Here is a 25,370-nt window from a genome sequence, read left to right on the forward strand (position 1 = left end):
ACCTGCACACTAAGCCATAGTTTGCCTTCATATTGTGAATCATTGTGTGAATCAGCTCTCCATGGGTGCAAATTCAGGCATACCTTTTGCTCTGCATCTTTATGCTGCACACAAAGTTAAATCACAAACTGGCAAGTAGGATAGCATCTGCATTTCATTTAGTCACCAAAGTTTCAGCCAGGACTCATAGTTGTGTATTCTAATAAGGAAGACAGGTTCTGACTCTTGCCTTTGGTGTCGGACGAAGATGGTACTTAATGCTGGCCGAGAGGCATTTTTGCAGACCAAGGAAAAAATATGACACATCCTTGACAGCACTGCTGAGGCTGAAAGGCTGAGCCCTGTGCCATGTTGCCATAGCAACGCACAAGCCACTTAGGGAAACCAAGTGATTTTGGAACTCAAAAACCAAGCAAAGATGACCCGTTTAATAAAGAAACAGAATCCACATGTGTGATGGGGGAAGAGAGCCCAGAATGGTGGTCTGGATATGTAAAACTCTGCCAACAATTCAGGGATACACAATGCACGACTGATGGGACCTCTGATATCTCGGACCTGTGTATCTGCAGCCTGCAGCTGCCCCCCCTTTTGGGGGTGGAGTAATGATTGTGTTAATAAAGGCATGGAGCACCTTTCCCCAACCTGGTGCCCTTCAAATGTTGCTAGAACTGCAATCCACCATCCCTGCCCCGTTGCCTATTCTGGCTGAGGAAGATGGGAATTGGACTGCAACAAAATCTGAAGGGTGCTGACTTAGGGAAGGCTGACAGGATAAAGGCCCGTGTCATATTGAGGCTTTGGCTTAAAACACCACTGTAAGAGCCACTGAGCTGTCCTCCACTCCTTCGATGAGGCTGCATTCAGCTGGTTTCTTTATGACAGGCAAGCCATGACTGCGTTTTCTATTACATAAGAGGGAAATTCAAAATACTGGTAGTATGTCCAGCATAAAGAGAAAAAAATAGACAGCTATTTCAAGCACTCACGACTGTGTTACTCTAACGTCCCAGGAAATAAGCAGACTTGTGTGTGTGTGTGTGTGTGTGTGTGTGTGTGTGACAAAATACTGGAGGTTATGCACACATGACTGAGGCCTGTAGATTGTTCAAGGGAGGAAAACCTGCTACTCTCTCCCAGAAGGCACTGTTGTATCTTGTCACTCCCAAAGAAAGGAAAGCTCAGCTGGAGAAGGAATAAAGAGGAGGTTGTCATTTGTTCAGATTCCCCTCCCCCCACATGATAGGCAGGAAGCTTTTAGATGGCCGTCCAGATATGTTGGACATCATCCCTGACTGCCTGAGGCTAATGGGACATGGAACCCCAACCACTTTTGGAGGGCTCCAAGTTCCCCCATTCCTGCTCTACTTACTGTTCCCATCCTAGTTTCCTTCCAAAGCATGATAGGAGGAGTTGCAGATTTTCCCAGCCTGCACCTATCTATGGCCACAGTAGGAAGCAATAAAAAATTGTAGAAATCCGTAATAGACGGCTAGGAAAACATCATTGTATAGAAAAACAAGGTCTAAGGGAATAAAAATCATCTAGCTGGTGGCCTAGATCTCTCCCACCGCAGATGAAATAACGGCAGAGCTATTTTTGAGCTGTACTACATAAGTGAGACTGCAGGTGGAAGCTTACATGACTGAATGCTCTTCTACCCAATGACGACTACAACAAAATATTTGTATATAAAAAATGGCACATCAGAGAAAGAGCTAAGTTAGAATTCTTTCCAGTTCTTGGCATAAAGAAATCTATCATGTGTGCTTGGAGTGCACACACCCAGCTCTTAAAGTGGTTCAGCTCCAGGCATAATACTTTACAAACTCATCTGCTATTCTGGAGAACTGGGCCAGTGATAAATGTACAATATGGAGATTTCTCCAGCTCTGCTAACTAACAAACATACTCTCTAGTGCTCTAGGCTGATTCACCTTTTTCTACTTCAACATCTAAAACATGAGCCCAAGCCCAAAACTGAATAGACATCCTCCCCTAGGCCATTGGACATTTCATTAAAGGGGGGGGGGGCATTACAAACATCTGAACAGCCATTGAAATCTTTAAAAAAAACAACCCCCCAAAAATTCTTTAAAGAAAACTGCTGTGTGATATTCCAGTATGTAGGCATGAGCTCCGCCTGTGTTCGGACGTAACCTCCATTCCTGAAGCAGTGCATCACCTATGGAACAAACAAACAAAGTTTGTAGAACAGGCTCTTCAGAATGGCTGTTGAAGACCAAGGTTAGTTTCAAAGTGGAGCTGGGATATGCACAAGAGTTTAATTATTCTGTGACAAATGTGGCAACGGTGCTTGCTATCTTGTCGGATACCTATTTCAATCATTACTTCTGATCACCTCATCTGAAAAAGGGACATCTAGGAGCTGGAAAAGATGTAGAAACAGACAATCACAAAAACCAAGGGTTTGGATTGTTTTCCTTACAAAAGGCAGGGGTAGCTTGCCTGTGGCAGTTCAGATGTTACTGGACTACAACTCCCATCACCTCTGGCCATTGGCTGTGCTGACTGGGCCAGATGGGGATTGTAGTCCAACAACAGCTGGAAGGCCAAATGTTCTTCACCTCTGCTGTAAGAAAAGGCTAAAGAGTGTGGGACTATTTTGGGTGGGTGGGTGAGGACAGAGTATATGAAATTATGCATGGAGAGAGTTCAGACATGCAGTCCTCTTCATGGCTCAAAATACTAGGACTTAGAGTCACCTAATGGAATTGATTGGCAATAGATGTTCTTTCTTGCATGCAAGATGCAAAGGAATTTAAAGCCATAGGGTTAGATAGCTTTAAGAAGGAATTAGACCCCTTATTGGTAGAACATGAGACTCTTAATCTCAGGGATTGGACTAGAGAGGATCCTCATGGATCCCTTCTAGCTCTACAATTGATTGTGATTCTGTGGAACTCACTGGAGGATAAGCCTATTAACAGCTATGAATTATGTAAGCTCAACAGACCCTCTTAAAACAGACTTTGCCAACCTGGTGCCCTCCACATTTTTGGATCAGAACTCCTCTCAGCCCCAGCTGAGCAGAGGCAACATTCCTCTGAACATCCAACCATGAGGGGAAAAGAACAATGTGGGGAGGGTTGTTGGCTCAGCGACAGACCTTTGGTATGATCCAGTAGAATCTCTAAAATTACCCCTTGGCGAAATATAGAGACCAAGCCAATCACAGCCCTTGGTAAATTTAACAATATAGTCAAACTGTCCAATGATAATAAGAGGGTTGTCATCACTTTTAGTGGTGCCCGAATGCATCAAAGAACCTTGAAATCTCCTCTGCTTCTGTTTGGCTTGTGCTTTGTGTTAAGACAACACATTGCTGGGTACAGGTAGGCACTCAGGTGTGTGGGAGCCAGAGAGTGAAGACTTGTGCCAAGTCTGCTGCATGTTTCTGCATCTCCCCTGGGGCCCACGTTGTATCTTCATTCTCAATATACTAAAGTACAAAGAACGTCCCTTTCAGTTTTCATTAAGCCTGGGCTTGAGTGAAGCAACCAAACCTTTCCCCTGACCAGTTTGATCTGAAATGAACTAATCCAAGATGAAAGAACTAATTGAAGTCACAGTGAGACTTCATAATCCAGGCACCCACAAAGGGAATTTGATACCCGCAGAGCTAACATGCTCTCGCTCTCTCCCTACTCTCTCACACCATTCAATGATTTTTAAAATAATGTATTTATTAAAGATTTTTTCAACAACAAAAACATACAAAACACAAAAAGAAAATACAAAAACACCATTCAATGATTTTTATCACTGTGGGACTTGCAGCTGCATGTGTCTGCATTGTGCCAGAGGTCATGGAGATGGCCTGGCACCTGTGGCCTTTTGATCTGCAATACAGCTTGCTTGCACATGCACAGCAAAATATTTTATTATGATTATTTTGTACCCCAAGGGATACGGGTGGCGCTGTGGTCTAAACCACGGAGCCTAGGGTTTGCGGATCAGAAGGTCGGTGGTTCGAATCCCCGCGACGGGGTGAGCTCCCGTTGTTCGGTCCCAGCTCCTGCCAACCTAGCAGTTCGAAAGCATGTCAAAGTGCAAGTAGATAAATAGGTAATGCTCTGGCGGGAAGGTAAACGGTGTTTCCGTGCACTGCTCTGGTTTCGCCAGAAGCGGCTTAGTAATGCTGACAACATGACCCGGAAGCTGTCTGCGTACAAACGCCGGCTTCGTCGGCCAGTAAAGCGAGATGAGCGCCACAACCCCAGAGTCGTTCGCGACTGGACCTAACAGTCAGGGGTCCCTTTACCCATTTTGTACCGCACAGAACCCCAGAGCATTCTCTGTCCCCCCTCAGGTTCACCTGGACATGCTGCCTTTATTTAGGCATAGCTCTCAAACCCATTTTCCTGTTCAGTTGCTCAGTGCTTGTGAGGGACAAGGGATACAGGGAAGTCCCTCCCATCTTAAGTTCCAGCCCATCCCCAAGCGCTGGAGAGAGTAAGGAGAGCTCTGCCTCCAGCGGAGAGTCAGGAAGTGGTGTCCGAGGCTCAGGCAAGGTTGTGGAGCCCATGCCCCAGGTGGGACAGGAAGTTGGACGCACGGGGGGGAGGCCAAACCCCCCAACTCCCGAATTGCGACGCAAACGTAGGGGGAAGAGGTTGGGTCTGCCAAAGCTTTGGTGCTGGAAGAAAACGCGCCAATCGCCATTCGGAGGTTCTGACACCTCACCTTAAGGATGCATTTTTACCGCTCTGAACACTGTAAATAATCAGCACTTAATAAAAGCCTTAAAAGACCATGCTGGAGTCGTTACTCTAGAGTAGCCATATCGGGCCCTCTGACAGCAACCTCCGAATCTTTTTTTGGCTACTTTGGAGTGCAGCGATGAGCGCTCAAGAGGCTGAGCATTGGAGGCTGGAGGCCGAAGCAGCGAAGCAGGAGCTACGGAACCTCACAGCGCAGGCACAGCAGCAATTGCATGCCGCTCAGGAGGAAGCGCGAGGGGCGCAGGAGGAGCTGAACAAGCTGGTGGACCAGGTGAGGACAAAAGAGGAGACTGAGAAACAGCTAAGGGTAATGGTATTGGACCTGCAGAAAAAGTTGGAAGAGGAGAAAGCCGCTAGAGGTGGGGGGGCGCCCCAGCCGCAGCTAGTCCAAGTGAGACGGGGACAGAGCCTAGTCACCAAGTTTAGCGGCGACCCTAGGGAGTACCTAGGATTCGAGACAGAAATAAATTATGCGCTGGAATTGCATGCAGCAGAATTCCCAGATGACGCGCACAGAGTCTCCTTTATCATAGAGCATTTGACGGGGGCCGCCCGAGAATGGGTAAGACCGCTCATCGCGCAAAAAAATCCTTGCATGAAAAACGCAAAATTATTTCTAGAAGCTTTAAAAATAATGTACGCTAGTGACAGTGAAATGGAGGCCACTAAAGAGGAGCTTCATAACTTAACACAAGGAAAATCGACAGTTAGGGACTACTGGGCGAGATTCACCATGCTGGTGCACAAACTGGGGTGGGATCTGCAAAGTGAGCCAGTGAAATCAGCCTTCTACCTGGGTTTGCACGCAGACGTTAAGGATGAGCTGGCAAGAGGTCCTAAACCGCGAACTATGGATGAGTTAAGCAAAGCGGCGCTAGCGGTGGGGGTGAGACAGGAATCCAGATGGAATGACAAACAAGCGACGCGCGCAGCAAAACCTTGGTTCCCACGCTCCCAGGACAGACCACATCACCAAACCCCACCCCAGGGCCCGCCCCCAGACCCGCCCAGACCAAGCCCAGAGCCGGAACCGATGGAGATCGGTGGAGCGCGCGCGGGCTTTTCAAACCCCGGCGGCGCCAAGACGCAAGGAGGGAAGAGGCGGGAATTGCTTTCTCTGCAACTCCCCCCGGCATCGCGTCAGAGACTGCCCTCATCGCAGAGAGTGGCAAGGAAAGGCGGGAACGGTTGTACCTTCCCCCACTGAAGCAGCACCACAGCAGGGAAACGAGACGGCCTGGCTGCAGGAGACAAGGGGCAGCAGCCAGGCACAGTCAGCAGACAAAAGCCCCAGCCCGCCCACCCGCACAGAGAGGAGCAGAGCCAGCCCACCCCTCCCAGAGCAGGAGTGGTTCTAGAAGTCACGCTAACGCTCCCAAATGGCTATCCCCTGACGGTCCTCGCCTTAATTGACAGTGGTGCCTCAGCCAACTTCTTCTCGAGAAACTTTGCAGAAGAGCACCAGATCCAGCTTCTGCAGCTGGATTTTCCCCTGCACGTAGCCACCATTGACGGCAGAGAGTTGCTGGGAGGGGCCATCACTCATCAAACCCCCCCCCCCATGAGAATGACGGTGGGAAGGCACTCAGAGACACTGGCTTTCAACGTCACGACCATCTCAGACCCCCCCATCGTTTTGGGAATGAGCTGGCTGGCGCGCCACGACCCCTCCATAAGTTGGCACCAGAGATGCATCACGTTTGGGTCGGACTTTTGTCTGGAACATTGCATGCAGCACCAACCAGGGGAGGGGCCTCCAATAGCCACGGTGGCCACCATGCATGTCAAAGGGGGTGAGGCGATACCCAAGCAGTACTGGGACCTGCAGGAGGTCTTCAGCGAAGCGGAGTCCGACCACCTACCCCCACACAGGTCTTTCGACTGCCAGATCAACCTGGTGCCAGGGGCAACGATACCCCCAGCCAAGCTGTACGCCATGTCAGATCAGGAACTGGAGGATTTGCGTGCGTTCCTAGACAAGAACCTCAAACGGGGGTTCATCAGAGAAAGCAAGGCAGCAGGGGGCAGCCCGGTCTTCTGGGTGGACAAGAAAGACACGCAACAGCGCCGTCTTGTGGTGGATTTCAGACGGCTCAATTCAGTGACAGAGCCAGTGGCTTTCCCCATGCCCAGAGTGGACGATCTCCTGACAGCGGCACGCAGGGGCAAGATTTTCACCAAGCTAGACCTGAGGGGGGCGTACAACTTGATCAGGATCCGGGAAGGCGATGAGTGGAAAACCACGATGTTCACGCCTCTGGGCTCTTTTGAATATCTGGTGATGCCCTTCGGGTTGCAGGGGGGCTCAGCATGCTTCCAGGCCTTCATGCACCACGTCCTGGGGTCCCTTCTCTTCAAGAACTGCTTGGTCTTCCTGGATGACATCCTTATCTATTCCGCTGACCCAGTGCAACATGTGAAGGATGTCAGGGAGGTGTTGCAACGCCTGAAGGAGAACCACCTGTATGTGAAGCTGGAGAAGTGCAAGTTTCACACCAGGGAAGTGGACTTCCTGGGCTACAAACTGTCAGACAAGGGACTGGCGATGGACAAGGACAAGGTGCAGGCCATCCTGGACTGGCACAGCCCCAGGACGCGCAAAGATGCCCAACGCCTCCTAGGATTCGCCAATTTCTACAGGAAATTCATCAAGAACTTCTCGCGGGTTACGGCTCCCATCACGGACTGCCTGAGAGGCAAGCAGAAGTTCAGGTGGACGCCAGAGGCGCAAGCAGCGTTCGAAAGCCTCAAGAGGGTGTTTGCGTCCGACCAGAACCTGTTCCACGTGGTGCAGGATGCGCCCCTACGCGTGGAGACAGACGCTTCAGACCGGGCGTTGGGAGCGATCCTGTTGCAACTGGACGCCAACAGAGAGTGGAGACCTTGTGCCTTCTTCTCCAGGAAGCTGACACGGCCAGAACGCAACTACACGGTGTTTGATAGGGAACTTCTTGCGATCCACGCTGCTTTCCAGCACTGGCGACACTTCCTGGTGGGCGCCAAGCACCCCATCCAGGTGTGCACAGACCACAAGAACCTGGAGTTCTGGAGAACGGCCAGGGTGCTCAACCAGCGACAGATACGGTGGGCAGAGTTCTTCTCGAACTTCAACTTCTCCATCCACTACATCCCGGGGGAGCAGAATGTCAGGGCGGATGCCCTCTCCCGCAAACCAGAGTACATGGAGCAGGAGTTGCCACCAGCGCCCAGGCACATTTTCCCCCCATCAGCATGGTCCTGCGGAGCAGCAGTGGTGAGCGAGGCAGAACTCACAGCACTGACGGCAGCAGATGAGTTTGCCTCCCGCATCTTCAGAGAGCTGCGAGGGGGGAGGGAGCAGGCTAAAGACTTTGAGGAAAAGAGGGGTTTGCTTTTTTACAGGGGAGCCCTGTACCTGCCCACCAAACAGCTGAGAGGTAAGGTCCTCAAGCAGATGCACGACAACCCAACGGCGGGTCATTTCGGAAGGGACAAAACCACTCACCTAGTCATGAGACACTTCTGGTGGCCAGGGGTGCGGGAGGATGTTCGGGATTATGTAAGGGGATGTGACACCTGCCAGCGAGCAAAGGTGGTCAGAGCGCCACCAGCAGGTTTGCTGGAGCCATTAGCCACACCGCACAGGCCGTGGGAAGTAGTGTCCATGGACTTCATCACAGACCTGCCGTCGTCCAGGGGCAAGACCGCAGTGTTGGTGGTGGTGGACCTCATGTCCAAAATGTGCCACTTTATACCGTGTGCCAGGGCGGTCTCGGCAGAAGAGACGGCCAAACTGTTTGTTGACCACGTATTCAGACTGCATGGATTGCCTTTAAGAGTTATTTCGGATCGTGGCCGCCAATTTGTTTCCAGGTTCTGGCGGCGGCTAATGAACCTCCTGCAGGTGGAGGTCAGTTTGTCTACGGCTCGGCACCCGCAGACCAATGGACAGGCGGAGCGGGTCAACGCCATTCTGCAGCAGTACCTGAGATGTTACGTCAGCCAGAGGCAAACGGACTGGGTAGATCGCCTGCCACTGGCAGAATTTGCCTACAACAATGCGGTGCACGTCTCCACAGGGGTGTCGCCCTTTAAGGCCAACTACGGGCGCGACCTCAGATCTTTCCTGGAGAGGGAGGGGGAGGAGGAGGAAGAGGGCCCACAGGCAGAGGATTGGGCAGAGGACCTGGAGACGGTGCACCAGCAGCTCAGAGAACACTTGGAGAGGGCCAAGGAAGCGTACAAGAAGGGGGCAGATCGCCACAGGCGACCGGGAGAGGTCATCAGGGTGGGGGACAAGGTTTGGTTATCCTCGGAAGGTCTTCCCACCAGGGGGCGATGCAAGAAGTTAGCACCCAGGAGGCTGGGCCCCTTCACGGTCACGCAACAGGTCAACCCGGTAGCCTTCAGGCTAGCACTGCCTGAGGACATGAGAGTGCACCCAGTGTTTCATAGATCGCTGCTGTCGCTGTACAGAGAAAGTACCAGGTTCAGGGACAGCGATCAGCCTCCAGAGGGAGGGGGGGAGACGGGAGACGCCCGACAGCTCAATGAGGCAACTGAGATTTTAGACTCAAGGAGAGGGGTGAGAGGGCTGGAGTACCTGATAGCATGGGAGGACACTCCGCCGTCCCACAATGAGTGGATACCGGCCACGGAAGTACCTGAGGAATTTTTAGTGGAAGAGTTCCACGCCCTGTTCCCCCACAGGCCCAAGCCCTGGCACATGGAAAGGGAGGGAGAGGGGGAGGGGCGGGAGGAAGGGATCGCAGGCAGCAGCTCTCCATGGAGATGGGAAGCGGAATTTGAGGATACGGAAGAAGAGGTGTGGGTTTCACCGAGGTCGACTACGTCAGAGGCAGGAGAAGACTGGCAGAACATTTTTACTCCCACCAGCTCTGACGCCACTGACTTCTTGGGATTCCCGTCTTCTCAGGGGGAAGGAGAAAGATCGCAGGATTGGGGGGAAATTTTTACACCCACAGGCTCGGATGCCACAGACTTCTGGGGGTTTCACTCGTCCCCAGCAAGCAGAGAGCCCCTAGGGAGGGGGGGAGAGGAGCCTGGGAGGGGGGTGGATGTGAGGGACAAGGGATACAGGGAAGTCCCTCCCATCTTAAGTTCCAGCCCATCCCCAAGCGCTGGAGAGAGTAAGGAGAGCTCTGCCTCCAGCGGAGAGTCAGGAAGTGGTGTCCGAGGCTCAGGCAAGGTTGTGGAGCCCATGCCTCAGGTGGGACAGGAAGTTGGACGCACGGGGGGGAGGCCAATCCCCCCAACTCCCGAATTGCGACGCAAACGTAGGGGGAAGAGGTTGGGTCTGCCAAAGCTTTGGTGCTGGAAGAAAACGCGCCAATCGCCATTCAGAGGTTCTGACACCTCACCTTAAGGATGCATTTTTACCGCTCTGAACACTGTAAATAATCCGCACTTAATAAAAGCCTTAAAAGACCATGCTGGAGTCGTTACTCTAGAGTAGCCATATCAGGCCCTCTGACAGTGCTGAAATGCGTGAACTGAAGAATCACAGAGGTGGTTCATGCGGCAATATCTGAATGAGCATTGTGCCATTCCTATGTAGTGCCATTCCTATGTAGAAAAGGCTCATGTTTGACATGTTTTTAAGTTTAGAAAACAGGAAAAAGGGAGGATTGGGGTTGACCTCCACCAAGTTGAGTAGACATATTTACTTTCATAGACCTGATAGTCTTAGCCATTCATTTTAATGGGTCTACTCCAAGTAGGATTAACATTGGCCACAACCCATTATTTTGGTATCCCTATGTTAAGATGTACATACCCCTTGCAGAATAAAGTATCCACATTGCATCAATGTTCTGCTCAGTGCCCTGCATGTGTGCCAACATATGGAATTTCTTCTTTGATGTGCATACAGCAGGTCATATTAGGGTTACTATGCACCAAGGCAAAACTATAGGTTTATTCTTAGTTACTATGTGCAGAGAGATCTTGATGTGTTTCTGGGATATAAAGGTAAAGATTAAGTAAGGACCCCTGACAGGTAAGTCCAGTCACAGATGACTCTGGGACTGTAGAGCTCATCTAGCTTTATAGGCCAAGGGAGCCGGCGTTTGTCCGCAGACAATTTTTCCGGGTCATGTGGCCAGCATGACTAAGCCGCTTTTGGCAAACCAAAGCAGCACACGGAAACGCCGTTTACCTTCCCGCCGGAGCAGTACCTATTTATCTGTACTTGCACTTTGATGTGCTTTCGAACTGCTAGGTTGGCAGGAGCTGGGACCAAACAACGGGAGCTCACCACGTCGTGGGGATTGAAACCACCGACCTTCCAATCGGCAGGCCCAAGAGGCTAAGTGGTTTAGACCACTGTATATCTGGGATATACAGTGCCCCTATTCATCTGGGAAAACATTTGGGCAAACAGAAAATGCTAAAATTCCAAGTGAATGGGTGTTATTTGCTATCACATTTTAACCTGTTCTCCTGGGCGGGGGGGGGGGGGGGGAAGAGACACTAGAAATAACTGATTGAAAGAAACAAATGAAAATGTGAAACTACTGTTTACACTACACACACACACACACACACACACACACAATCCAGCAGCTATGAACCATCCACCTCTTCCAGGATTTTGGTATTTTACAGGTGATCTTTTTTTAAAAAATGGGGCAAAAAGTGTTCACCCATTCCAAGGAAGGGCAGTGCTGCTCCAGAAAGCGCTGCCTCACTCTAAATCAGCTTCACTCTAATTCAACTTCATGTTGCTAAGCCATCACTGACCTGGATTACAAGAAGGAAGTGGGGGAGGAAAGCCCTAAGCCTAGGGAAAGCAGCAACAGACTGGGGAAACAACAGCTATGAAGAAGCAAGAGAAAGGTGAATCACAAATTATTTTCACTTTCCAAACTCCAAAGAGGTAATCATTCATCCCAAAATTTAGACGGGCCTTTACGCTGGCCAGACTAAATATGTTACCCTCAGCTGTTCTCGAAGGTAGATACCAAAAAATTCCAATCGAGAACCGGCTTTGCCCCTGTGGATCCGGCTATGTAGAGACTGTGTCACACGTTCTCTCGTCTTGCTCCCTATATAAAGATCTGAGGGATGAGACCATCACGCTGCTCCTATCTGCCATCCCGGGCCGCTCATGTGAAGCCAAATTGTTTTCACTCCTAGCCGACCAGAACAGCTCGATAACAGAGAAGGTTGCCAGATTTATCGAGAGAGCAATGAGCTGCTATTTGAATGACAGCAGTGTAGTCACCCGGATTCCCCGTCTAGGATTTTATAATTATTATTATTATCATTTTATTTATGTTAAATTTTAAGGAATGAGATTATTAACTTATTTTTATTTATTATCCTCTGCTTATTTGGTTACTATTATCTTTCTCCTTGTCCTGACCATCCCCCTGAGGCTATATTCACAATCTTTCAATTGTGGGCTCTACACTTAACCGTCCCGGAACAATCTACCAGAGAGAAGGTCGCCGACAGAGGGACATTGATGAATGATAACCCAGCTTTTACCTGGGGTTTTAATAGGTTTAATAGGTTTTATTGGTAACCATATATGTAATGTATTTCTGTTAGTGTTTGTCCTTTTGATGCTATGGCCTGTCAGCTACGCAAATAAAGTTTGATTTGATCTTTGAAGCAAGCTGAAGCAGCAACAGACTGGGGAAACAATAGCTATGAAGGAGCAAGAGAAAGGTGAATCGCAAATAATTTTCCAAACTCCAAAGAGGTAAACATTTAGCATAGTCAAAGGCTTTTTCCTGCAATACTTTCCCTAGCTCATAAAGCAAGACTATACAGTATATCACTAATGATGGCAATTTCAGAATTGGTATAATATACCCCTGGGTGTCTGTTCTATTCAGAGCAGAGTTGGGTCCTTTATCTGCCTTTTCCTGCCCCCTCCCCAAACTAAGAGGCACAGCTATACGTACTCCTTGGCCAGCTTCTGCTTCTCCACAGAGCTCTCCGGTGGTATATGAACTCCTTGCTTCTCTGAAGACAGGTGTGGGTTCACATTACTGGGTCTCTCTGCGCAGCAAGCTCCCGTGACGCTTCCTTCTGCACAAAACAATTGTCAAAAAGTCCATGAGGAAATGGAGGGATTTTTTTAATTGATTCACAAAACAATCAAGCCGCGGAGCGGAATAGGGAGAACAGCAACATTGGCAGATGATACTGGCGTATAGAGAACAATAAACAAAGAACCCCAAAGAACGTCTGTCAAAACAGCTCCAGAGAAATCTCTCTAAACTGGGTCACTGAGTAAGGGAATACCAGATGAGATGTTAATAAGCAGACACAGTTATACCTACCTCTCGCTACTTATATGCACGGATAGATTCTCAATTGGTTGGAACTGCTCAGGGAAGATTTGGGAAGGTATAAATAATAAATAATGGGAAGCTCACTGGGAATGTTAGACTCAGTGTGTCATGACAATGAATTCCAGTCATAGCCAGCCCCCTCTCCCCAAATCCATATGGCCACATGGGCATTCTGAACTCTAGCATGTGTGCTTTCCCCATCTGTAACTATAATCAGAGAAAACTTTATGCACACCTCCTGGCACAACAACAAAACCGTTTATTGTGAGGACCATGCCTGTACACAAATATCAACACAACAATAATTAAAAATGTTAAAATTCATTACATACTATCCCAACCAAACCTTCATCCCACAAAACAGAAAGAGAAGGAAAACAAGCAATGGGTTAAACAGACGATGAAGGGGTCTTTACTTTATCATCCATAAATCTTTCCCTGGCTTTCATGGCCTTCATCACAAAGACCGCTACCACATGGGTAATTCGTGGGTTAGCATCAACTAACAAAATTTTTACTCTATCTTCAGGATTGATTATAGAGTTGGGTATAGTTTGCAACATCGCGTCTCTAAAGCCCGAGTAGATGGGGCAATAGAGGAGGTAATGTATAAGATCCTCTTTAATTTTCATGAAGCAAGGGCATAAATGGTGTAAAATTGTTGTTGTTGTTGTTGTTGTTGTTGTTGTTGTATAATCATTTATTATTTATACCATGCCCATCTGGCTGGGTTTCCCCAGCAAAGGTAGCAAAAATGAAAAAGAAGAGAAAAGTATCTTAATGCTGCTAATCAAGCCTAGACTGTGTCAAGTATATTCCTTAAGAAAATCTTCAGTTGGGGCGTTTTGTCTATGGGAAAAGAACAGGGAGTATGATGGTGATTTCTTTAATAGAGGGTAACAGAGAAAGTTGTAATGTACATTTTTTTAATGTAACCATTTGATCAATAATCTATAACAGTGTACGTTTTTACCTTTGCAACTTATGTGCCTTCCATTGACTGAATAGCTGCAACAGGGCCGTTCAGAAGAGCCCCCTCTGTGTGCATATCACATGTGTGCACATGAAAGCAGGAAAGTGCCCACCACCTCAGCTTCAATGTTCATGTGTTGAGAAAATGTTGCTGGGAGTGGGTTGCTATGTGCATGTAGCTGCCTATATGCACAGAGAAGTTTTGTGGACAAGTGCCCATCATGGAATGTTCATAAACATTCTGGCTTTGGAAGAGGAAGGATCAGCCACAGGCGCTGAGTAGAGATGGGTGCAGTCATCTGAAAAGGTGGGGGAACGAAGGGATAATAGGCCCATAAATCGGGTTGAGTGAAGAAGTGAGGCAAGAAGGCTCAAAGCAGGAGCTGAAGGTGATAAGAAACCCCATGCAATGCCTAAAGACAGGCAGGCAGGCTGTGTATGCTGCTTTGGAGAATGGGTAAAGGCAGGTGTCCCAAGTGTGATGAATGTGTCTGTAGGGTGTGGGGAACCTGTGGCTCTCTAGATGTTGCTGGAATAGAACTTCCACCCTCCTGACCCTTAGCTGTGCTGGCTGGGGTTGATAGGAGTTTTAATTCAACAACATCTGGAAGTACTAGTTACAGGTAGGTAGCCGTGTTGGTCTGACACAGTCTAAATAAAAATAAAAAATCCTTCCAGTAGCACCTTAAAGACCAACTAAGTTTGTCATAGGTATGAGCTTTCGTGTGCATGCATGAAAGCTCATACCTATGACAAACTTAGTTGGTCTCTAAGGTGCTACTGGAAGGATTTTTTAATTTTTATTTTAACATCTGGAAGGCCATAGATTCCCCAAACCTGCTATTGGGGTAGGGTGCATGGACCATCATTGAGAAAGGTCAATATCCAGAGAGAATCATGTAGTGAGGTCTTCATTTCCAAAATCAGTTCTCTGTGCCATCACACAAACTGTAGCCTCCTGACAATGCAAGAGGCACTGTGATTTGACAAAAGCAGGGGTGGGGGAAGTGTGCACAGGCAACCCCTGTGTGTAGGTACATAGAATCACCTGCATAATGCATACACCTCTATCCCATAATTTACTTATGCAGCTCTATGTATGAAGTGCCATAGGGTGGAGTTATTAAGAGAGCCAGGCTAACTGACTGGGCACCGCAGTTTCTTCCATCTCTTAGGGATGGCAGTTTCATGCCACTGAGTCCAACTCTAAACCTCTTTTGAATCATGCTCTTACAAAACATCAAAAAGGAACTAAAGCTACCATTCTTTTAACCAAAATTTAAGACATCCAAGAGTATTTAGGTTCTTGCAAGGAGAATGAATGTGATAATGCTGGCCCCCTGTAATGGGTTTTGTTTTGGGTGTATTGTCTTTTGCTGCTTCATGTTACTGGGCCAGTTTGTATTAAAAATACGGCTAGCTCAAAAGATTCTTGTTGATGCTGCCTTAGGCGAAATAAAATGTTGAACTCCCCACTATTGTGTCCTATTACAAGACAAGCCACCTAACATTTCCAAGAGTTGACTGGATTTACATCTCTCTCTCTTGTGCTCTCTCTCTCTCTCACACACACACCATCTTTCTAACACAAAACCATTTCTCTATAATGCACCCTCTGGAATTAGAAAAAAAGGTGAGGGACACAATAGATGTATATAAAATTATACACAGCAAGGAGAAAGTTCATAGGCAGATGTTTTTCTCCATTTTTCATAATGCTAGAACTTGGGGACATCCAAAGAAGCTGTATGTTGGAAGATTTAGGTCAGGCAAAATTAAATACTTCTCCCCACAGTGCCTTGTTAAACTATGCAAATCGTTCCCACAAGATACAGGGATGACCACCAACTTTGATGGCTTTAAAAGAGAGCTGGATAAATTCATAGATGAGCAGGCTGTCAATGGCATCTGCTTGGCCCCTCTGAGAACAGAAACCTGGAGCAGATGGGCCATTAGCCTGATCCTGCTGAGCTCCTATGTTCTTACTTGGGGCAAGCAAAAGAAGAACAGTTCTTGTTGAGTCTCCCATCTCTCTCTCTCTCTCTCTCTCTCTCTCTCTCTCTCTCTCTCTCTCTCATAAAATACTCCAAACATCTCGGGCCTGTTTTGCCTTTTTAATTATTTTTTATTTTGCCCCTAAAGCCAAGTTCATTAGGAACAGCATGGTCAAATGCCTGCCACTTTTTTTTTACTTCCCCCAGTTTACAATTGTGCCTGTGCCCTGGGGTGGCTGGGGGAGATAAAGGTGGCTCTTGGTTGGACAAGGAATGGACAAGGGCAATTTCAGCCCAGCAGCTAAGCCTATGCCAAGGATGTCCTTCCTCCAGAGGTGCAGGCAATGGTCTCTTTCTCCAAGAGAAAGCTGAGGCAAGCACCCAGTGGTGATGCCCCAGGAAGCCCCCTAGCCTGACCACAGTTAGGCTGGCCCTGGCTGAAGTTCCAGTTGTTACGTCTTGAATGACAGCTTCCCATAGCATACTCCTCAAAAGCTGTGAGTTCTCAACCAAGGGGAATAATAAAACATATATTACATGAGCTTAGTGTTGGGGGAGAACCCCACTCACAACCCTCGGTGGGACATGACGCAAGTCTCTAGGGAAGCAGTTTGCTCTTTTTGTCTGCTCCCTGCTGCACTCTGAAGTCCTGTTAATAATGGAAAACAAGAGCAGCCATCTTCCCTCTTCTGTGAAATGTCAAAGGGGAGGCCACGGCTGTTTTGAGCCCATCATCCAGCCACAGCACTTTGCAGGACACGCTCACACTATGAATATTTGACAAGGGGCTTGGACAGAGCTTGTTAGAGAGAACATTCCTGATAAAACATTTATCAAGACAAGGAGTGGATCAAAACACTTCCCTCCAGGAAGGCACACACACACACACACACACACACACACACACACACACACACACACACACAGAGAGAGAGAGAGAGAGGGGGGGGGGAGTCAAGTAAAACTCAGCTATCATTTTATTATTATTAAAGGTTTCCTTGGTTTACAAAGATATGTGCAATGTCTCTTATAACATCTTTGCAAATCAGTTTCATTTGTTGAGGCATTGGGAAGAAAAGGGGAAAAGAGGTCGATGAGGGGTGGGGGGTGGGGTCGGGTGACGATGCTTCTATTTTGCTTCATATGTGTGTGGGATTTTGTCAAACTACAGCCGCTAGAGGCCACTATTTGATCTCCTTATTAGAAAAAGGATTTTTTTGGCAAGACTTTGCATTCAGGTTGCCTGCTGCAGTTTGGGGGAGAAGAGTGCCCTGCGACATGCACAGGTTATTAACATGATCTGCAGCAGCACCGTGTTAATGCACAGCTTGCATTCACATAGGCTGTCATGGAACAATCATATTATATGGACCGATCATTACATGGACCAATTAAAAAACAACAACAGATTCCAGACTGGTGCTATGCAGATAAGGTAAAGGGTAAAGGTAAAGGGATCCCTGACCATTAGGTCCAGTCGTGACCGACTCTGGGGTTGCAGCGCTCATCTCGCGTTATTGGCCGAGGGAGCCGGCGTACAGCTTCCAGGTCATGTGGCCAGCATGACAAAGCCGCTTCTGGTGAACCAGAGCAGCGCACGGAAACACCGTTTACCTTCCTGCTGTAGCTGTACCTATTTATCTACTTGCACTTTGACGTGCTTTCGAACAGCTAGGTTGGCAGGAGCTGGGACCGAGCAGCGGGAGCTCACCCCGTTGTGGGGATTCAAACCGCCAACCTTCTGATCGGCAAGCCCTAGGCTCTGTGGTTTAACCCACAACGCCACCTGCGTCACAAATCAGAAAAGACCCCTATGCCCCCATTGAGTTCTATGGGATAAAATGTAGGGTTGCCATATGTCCTCTTTTTCCAGGACATGCCCTCTTTTTCATAGGTAAAATGAGTGTCTTCATAGTTATCCATAGTTAAAAGTAGAAGTTGGAAAATGCGTCCTCTTTTTTGCTCTTCAAAATATGGCAACCCTCAAATAAAGCATTAAATGTAGGCTAACCTTCATCAGGGACCCAGGTGGCGCTGTGGTTAAACCACTGAGCCTAGGGCTTGCTGATCAGAAGGTCGGCGGTTCGAATCCCTGTGACGGGGTGAGCTCCTGTTGCTTGGTCCCAGCTCCTGCCAACCTAGCAGTTCGAAAGCATGTCAAAATGCAAGTAGATAAATAGGTACCGCTACAGCAGGAAGGTAAACGGTGTTTCCGTGTGCTGCTCTGGTTTACCAGAAGCGGCTTTGTCATGCTGGCCACATGACCTGGAAGCTATACGCCAGCTCCCTCGGCCAATAATGCGAGATGAGCGCGCAACCCCAGAGTCGGTCACGACTGGACCTAATGGTCAGGGGTCCCTTTACCTTTACCTAACCTTCATCAACCTGATGCCCTCCAGATGTTTTGGACGACAACTCCCTTCACCCATGCTAGCTAGGAAAAGTGGGCGATGCCTCTAGTTGACTGAAACATACTCACGTTCCTCCGGGCCAGTGGGCTCCCCCTGCTGAATGCCCAGCTGAGCATGAGCTTGGGCCAAAGGGCAACTCCCAGGACTGTGGCCGGGTTCTGAGTTGGCATGAGGGCAGCAGCCTGGACTGTGTGGCTCCTGGCTCCCAGTGCTGACATCCTCCTCGTCCGCCTGCTGCTTGCAGAGATGGTGCTCAACCATCAGCTGGAGCTCTGAAAGGGGGAGGAAGAGAACCTCGTGAAAAACATGGAATTTAAAGGGTCTGCAAAAGATAAAGTGGTTCAATGGAAAATTCATGAGGAAAGATTGCAGGAGGAGGAGGGGCGACTAGACGCATTTAGTCAGACAGAAAGGAGAAAACTGTAGATGGGAAAAACACAAAGACAACTTAGAACCCATCCACACGTACAGAAGAATCACACAAGATGCATTTCTGGGCACTTTAGAATGTTCAACTGCAAATGGGAGTGTGAAAAATAACTAAATGAGGTTGGCAACTGTTCTACATGCAGGAATCCACCTTAAATTGGTACAGACCCACCTTGGGGGGGGGGAAGGTGTGGGTCTTCCATGGGTGTAGATCACCTCTTTAAGAGTTGGACATTCTGGAGCAATGCCAGGAATGAGCATTTGTAAAAATAGGTTGGGAGAAGCATCTGCCTGGGGCTGTTTACGTGCAAATGGGCTTAAGACCAGTTGCGGGGAACAGAATGGTTTGGATGACCTTTGAAGGTACCTTCCAGCCATATAATTGGAGGATGCTTGTTTAAAAATAAATCCTAATCTCTTTTAAACGACCATGTCATTAATCACAGGGTGTCATTTCTGGGATACTGCCAAGCAAGGGACATAGAAGTGTGTCTGTGTGTGCGCATGTGCGTGCACACCTTTGAAAAAAACAGCCGTTCCATCTGTGGGCCTTCAATGCTTTTAGCAAGCCCTGGTCAATAGACAGCCAGGGGAAAAAACCTGTGCTAGCTACTGACCCTGCCATTGCCTCACAAAGAGAAGGGGGAAACACTGCGGGAGTGAAACATGCTGCCATTTGAAGGAGCTGTGGCTGTAAGCCCCAGTGCTCTCCCCCATCTCCAAGCTGATGGAATGGAAGACGCAAGGGTTTAGCCCAGGCGTCCCCAGACTACGGCCCGCGGGCCAGATGCGGCCCAATTGGCCTCCCAATCCGGCCCGCGACGACCCCTGTCATTAATCACAGGGTGTCATTTCTGGGATACTGCCAAGCAAGGGACATAGAAGTGTGTCTGTGTGTGCGCATGTGCGTGCACACCTTTGAAAAAAACAGCCGTTCCATCTGTGGGCCTTCAATGCTTTTAGCAAGCCCTGGTCAATAGACAGCCAGGGGAAAAAACCTGTGCTAGCTACTGACCCTGCCATTGCCTCACAAAGAGAAGGGGGAAACACTGCGGGAGTGAAACATGCTGCCATTTGAAGGAGCTGTGGCTATAAGCCCCAGTGCTCTCCCCCATCTCCAAGCTGATGGAATGGAAGACGCAAGGGTTTAGCCCAGGCGTCCCCAGACTACGGCCCGCGGGCCAGATGCGGCCCAATTGGCCTCCCAATCCGGCCCGCGACGACCCCTGCCACCCGCTGCCGCCGCCCGCTCTTATGGCGCGCAGTTCCAGATCGGAAAAAAGTGCCGAAAATCATTTGTGCGCATGCGTATGGGCCTCTCCCGACCCAGAAGAGGTCATTTCCGGTTCACTTCCGGGTTGGGGGAGGCCCTTACGCATGCGCACAAACGATTTTCGGCGATTTTTCCGACCTAGAAGAGTGCCACCGCGCCAGTAAGTGTGTGTGTGCATGCGCATGGGCATGCACTCCCCTGCCCTCCGGCACCCTGCGCGCGCACTCCCCTACCCTCCGGCCCGCCGCGGGATTGGCGCGGTGGGCACCGGCCCAAAGCCGGGTAAGTCTGGGGACCCCTGGTTTAGCCTATTCTGCACAGAACCTCACTGACAGAACTCTTGATCTTATCTAGAGTGCAGAAAGACATTGTGCCAAGCCTTTCAGAGGGCGGGAAAGCAGCGCGAGAGCTTGTTGCTTTCAAAACACGCCAATATCAGGACAAAGTTAAGAAAAACATCCATTCCTTCCCAGAGTGAAGCAACACACTCATGCTGGGTAGCGGCAAGGACCATTAAGGAGCCTTCACTTGGAGTCAACTAGTCCCTAAACTGGAGCCACTGTTACCTTTCATGGTGGGGGTGGTGCGAGAAACCTTCTTCCTCTGCCTTGGAGACATCGACATTCCTGGCTGTAAAGAAAGGTGGGGGTGGGGGAGAGGTGAAAATACCTGATGAGCCCCTAGGTAGAAAACTCTGGAACAAAACTTTAGCTATGCCCTGAATCTGGATCCTGCCAGCTCAGGAATGGAACAGAAGATGCTCAGTGAGAACAAGGCCTCTCAAAATGCAGCCTCTCCTCTCTGGAGAAAAAGTGCCACTGGCCTGGTGGGCAGGTGCCTTTAGTCTACATAGCAACAACCTGCCAGAAGAAGTCCCTCCCCACCTGCAGCCCCTCCCTTCAAGATCCAAACCAGAAAGTGTGCCTGATTTGTCCACTCCCATGGAGGCATGATGTGGCAAGTGCCACCAGCTTCTCATTCCTCCCTTGCCTTGAGGAGCTGGGTGACAACTAGAAATTCAGCAGCTGAAGGGCTCCCATTCACTGCAGTCTCATGTCAGGAAAACCATCACCTGTTGACTTTCTACTCACTATGGGGCTCTTAAAGCAGGGGTGAGCAGCCTCGGGGCACATGGGCCAAATTACCATGCCTCCCCATTTGGTCTGTGAGACGGTTCTGTGGAGGCCCATCTTATACCTGACATCATTTATGGCATCAGGTGTGAGGTGGTTAAGGGTGGGGCTTCAAAGGAACATTTGGGAACTTAAGGTGCATTCTGCATTACTCCTTTGATGGTATAAGGTGAGCCCCCAAATGCCCATCAGCTGACAATAGGAGGTGGAAGCTGCTGGTGAACCTCTCTAAGTTTGGAGAAGAACTTGCCATATTAGGAAATATTTCAAGGCCAGAATTTTCCCCCTGGCTAGATTAAAATCCAAACCAGATAAGAAGTGTTAGCTCCCCCCTACCCATCCACACCAGATCTTGCTGCCAGCACCATCGCGACACTCTCCTTCAAGCACATTGTCCCTGGCACTGCTTCTTAAGTCAAGGAAGAGGAGGAGCAGCGGCAAAGGCTGCCTCTGCCCTCCTACCATGAGGCCAGTAGCTCTTCTGAGGACTTACTGTATATCCCTGCGCATAAGACTACTTTTTAACCCAGGAAAATCTTCTCAAAAGTCAGGGGTCGTCTTATATGCCGGGTTGTATTTCTTATACAGCGAGTATATCCCAAACTCTATATTTTAACTGGAAAGGTTGGGGGTCGTCTTATACGCCCAGTCGTCTTATATGCTGGAATATACGGTATATGATTAGCAACTGAAATGAAAGGGTGTGCATTAGGTGGTGGAGCTGGTGATGATGGCAAGACTTTTGGTGAGGATCAGCAGGCACCCTTCCAAGCACTTGGATTGGCTTAGAAAGATACAGTAATATTCTTTCTTTCTCACTCCCCAAATTAATGTTAAATAAAGACCACTTTACTATACGATCAAGCAATGAAGCCTTTCCCTGGACTAGGTGCATGGTGGGAGAAGGTTGCCTTTGCCAATGCTTGCCAACAAACAACCCCCATCCTCTTCAAATAGAAATCTATAGCAAAACCAGGGTTTTGCTATAACCTTTTCACTGACATTTCATTTTTCTATGTGCATGGAGAATTTTCATTGGGGGTGCCTTAAAACTGTATCTGCAGCTTGAAATGGTACTACCCAGGACATACTTTTGCACCCAATTTTGCTGGATAAATGAAACTGGACTTCAGTTCCTCATCCCTTGGAAAAAGCTATACATACATACATACCTTTAAAAGAGGGTTGGGGAGCCGGTCTTCATCAATTTCTGGGAGAGAAGGATTTGTACGTGTGGAGAGGAGACACAAGGGAGGGAAAAAAGAGCAATACGTTAATAAAGAAGCAGACAGAATCATGCCATGATGAAGGGGGTATAATTTTGGCAAGTCAGGGAGAGTCACCAAATCAGTCAAGAGATAAATAGGTGCAAGTAACACCCTTAGCTGTCCCCCCCCCCCCGGAAATCATGCACAAAGAGAACTGTAATGTGCAAATAAAGCTATCCACAGATGCAGCTTCAGGTTTAGTTCATGATCCTGCAGCTGAACAATGTGCCATTTCAGTCGCAGGTATTGCTGCTGAGAAGCTGTGGCTTCATCGGACAGGACATGTGCCATATGGTCACATCTGCATCATACATTTAAAAAACACTGCTTATCCTCAAGAATCCTGGGAACTGTAGTGTAATGGTGCTGGGGACTATAGCTCTGTGAGGGGCAAGCTACAATTCCCAGGATTATTTGGGGGAAGGATAGCATGGATGAGAAAACTCCCAGGGATTCTCAGAGTGTATTGAGTGGAGTTCTTCCGTAATGTTGTTATAATGTGGTGGTGGCTCATTAAACTTTTGGAATGTTTCATTTTAAGGATTCAATTGCTTCTCATTCAATTCAGTTCAATTTATTGTGTTTCTGTGGTTCTCCTTGTTGTAGTACTTTTTGGGGATTATGGTTATCTGTGGCTCAAGGTGCTGATTGAGGCGCAGGACCACAGGCCTTTGCAGAGCTTTGCAACTCGCTTCAGGGGCCCAATGGGTCTGAGAATGCCTAGTCGGAGAAATGTAAAAGAATAACTGATGAATGTGCAAACCAGCAATTAGGACTGACTGAGCATTGCTTTTGACTTTTGACCAAAAAGTAAAAAATAAAATAAAATCAATACAGAAAATATTTCCCTCATTGGACCCAAAGAGGCATTTCCTGCCATCTCATCCGCTAATCAGTTTTACCCAGGACAGGAGGGAGGTGGGAAAAGACATATGAATACTAGATCTGAACATCACAAATCTGAACATCAGACCTGGCCCAGGAGTGGAGCTGCAGCCAGGCACACATGTAGCCCAGCTGAGGAGAGAGCCAGCCCTGCTGAGGAGAGAGCCAGCCTGGTGTAGTGGTTAAGAGCAGTAGACTTGTAATCTGGGGAACCGGGTTCGTGTCTCCACTCATCCACATGCAGCTGCTAGTCACACTTCTCTGAAGTCTCTCAGCCCCACTCACCTCACAGAGTGTTTGTTGTGGGGGAGGAGGGGAAAGGAGATTGTTAGCCGCTTTGAGACTCCTTTGATTAGTGATGAAGCAGGATATCAAATCCAAACTCCTCCTCCTCCTCCTCCTCCTCCTCCTCCTCCTCCTCCTCCTCCTCCTCCTCCTTCTTCTTCTTCTTCTTCTTCTTCTTCTTCTTCTTCTTCTTCTTCTTCTTCTTCTTCTTCTTCTTCTTCTTCTTCTCTCCTGCACTCCACCCCCTGGTCAGGCTTGACCCGGGAGTGGAGCTACTGCAGCTGGGAGCAAGGAAAGTGGCCTGGCAGCTCCCTCACCCACCAAAGCCAAGCTCCAATGAGGGAGCCTATCATGGGGGCGCCTAGTTGTGCCCCCTTCCCAAAATGCAACCGGGCCATGCACCCCTCAGCCCCCCACTCTAAGCCACTGTGGGTGACAAATGGGTGGGGTCCCTCCTCCAGCTATGAGATAGTGATAAGAACAAAAGTCAGAGTTCAGAGTTTAGCCTTGTGTGATGTGAGGGAGAGGAAAAAGCAGCAAGCAGACATGGCTGATTTCTGCTTGAATCCATGGTTGCAGCTATCAAAGAAACAATACCCCTTTGGGGTGCTGATGCTGGGAACCCCTCCATTGCAGGCTCAGTTTGTATATATGCATAAATAAGCCATATATCATAAAGACACCACAGTCTCTGCCATGCCTCATTCCCAAAAGGAAACACGAACCCTGGGTAAGTGGCTGGAACCCCTGGAATCTTGCACCGCTTGGAGATAGTGTTGGTGCACAACAATGTGTTAAGAATAAGGGCAGTATTTCCCGAGAGCCGCTTCATTTACCCTCCATGACTTCAGCATTATGGGTGTGTTCAGGAAGCATCTTCCCCTTCCAAAGCATGACTTTTGCTAAATAGAAAGCTAAATACGCAAACATTTGACACAGCCTCTAATATTTCACACACCACACAGGGTACCTAATTTGGAGCGGCTCTGTCACCCAGGAAACATAAGAGGGTGTTGTCATGGGAACTAGAATACTGCTGGACTACCAGGCTCCCCTTCTGTAACTCCAGCAGACCAGAAACCATTCCGGCAGGATCCCAGAAACTCACAGCTCCAAGGTGCTTCTTTAACTCCAACATGCTACTAGACACCAAGCGGGATTAAACAGATTGTATGGGAATGGGACTTAACCCAAAAAGAGTCTGTGAGATGGCACGACCCATTTAGCAATGATCTGAACTGTGCAGCTTTTTCTTTTTTAAAGTCAGCTACAAATACACCTTTTGTGGGATATACAGGTTTAGGAATAATCATGGAGAAAAATGTGTTTTATAAAAACTGTCTCTATGGTTTTGAGTGACGAGAACCACTACAACATCTGAAGATGCTGCACAACTGCCGTGTTAAACAAACCTGTCCAGAAGCAATATAGAGAATGTCATGAATGGACACTTAAAAGAATTAAAGAATTGTGAGTGCATTAATTGTACCTTCCCCCACTTTTTTGAGGCAGGGTGGGGGTGGAGATTAGGCTCAAAATCCTGGTGCATGAGGGATGGTTAACCCTTTCTCATGTAGTGCAGCTGCCGTGAAAAAGAGCCCACTCCCAGAGAGGGAGGGCAGTGCCAGATTTATGGGCAACATAAAGCAAACAACAGGTTAGGGCTTCA

The 25,370-nt window shown here is 48.5% G+C and overlaps 1 protein-coding gene across 1 annotated transcript in view; it reads right to left on the minus strand.

Annotated features, from left to right (window-relative positions):
• Nucleotides 1-406: 406 nt before the first annotated feature.
• The window catches only part of PPP1R1A (protein phosphatase 1 regulatory inhibitor subunit 1A), an 82,873-nt gene continuing 57,909 nt past the window's right edge, over nucleotides 407-25,370 (minus strand). Inside the window, exons 3-7 of the mRNA XM_035101365.3 lie at nucleotides 22,436-22,473; nucleotides 20,697-20,760; nucleotides 18,497-18,700; nucleotides 12,659-12,785; nucleotides 407-2,185 (exon numbers count right to left, since the gene is read on the minus strand). Of these exons, the coding sequence (XP_034957256.1) occupies nucleotides 2,182-2,185; nucleotides 12,659-12,785; nucleotides 18,497-18,700; nucleotides 20,697-20,760; nucleotides 22,436-22,473 (437 nt within the window). The 3' untranslated portion in view covers nucleotides 407-2,181. The remainder of the gene's footprint in view (nucleotides 2,186-12,658; nucleotides 12,786-18,496; nucleotides 18,701-20,696; nucleotides 20,761-22,435; nucleotides 22,474-25,370) is intronic.

The sequence above is a fragment of the Zootoca vivipara genome, chromosome 2 (genome assembly GCF_965207765.1).
Source record: "Zootoca vivipara chromosome 2, rZooViv2.hap1.1, whole genome shotgun sequence".
In the NCBI taxonomy this organism is placed as follows: domain Eukaryota; kingdom Metazoa; phylum Chordata; class Lepidosauria; order Squamata; family Lacertidae; genus Zootoca; species Zootoca vivipara.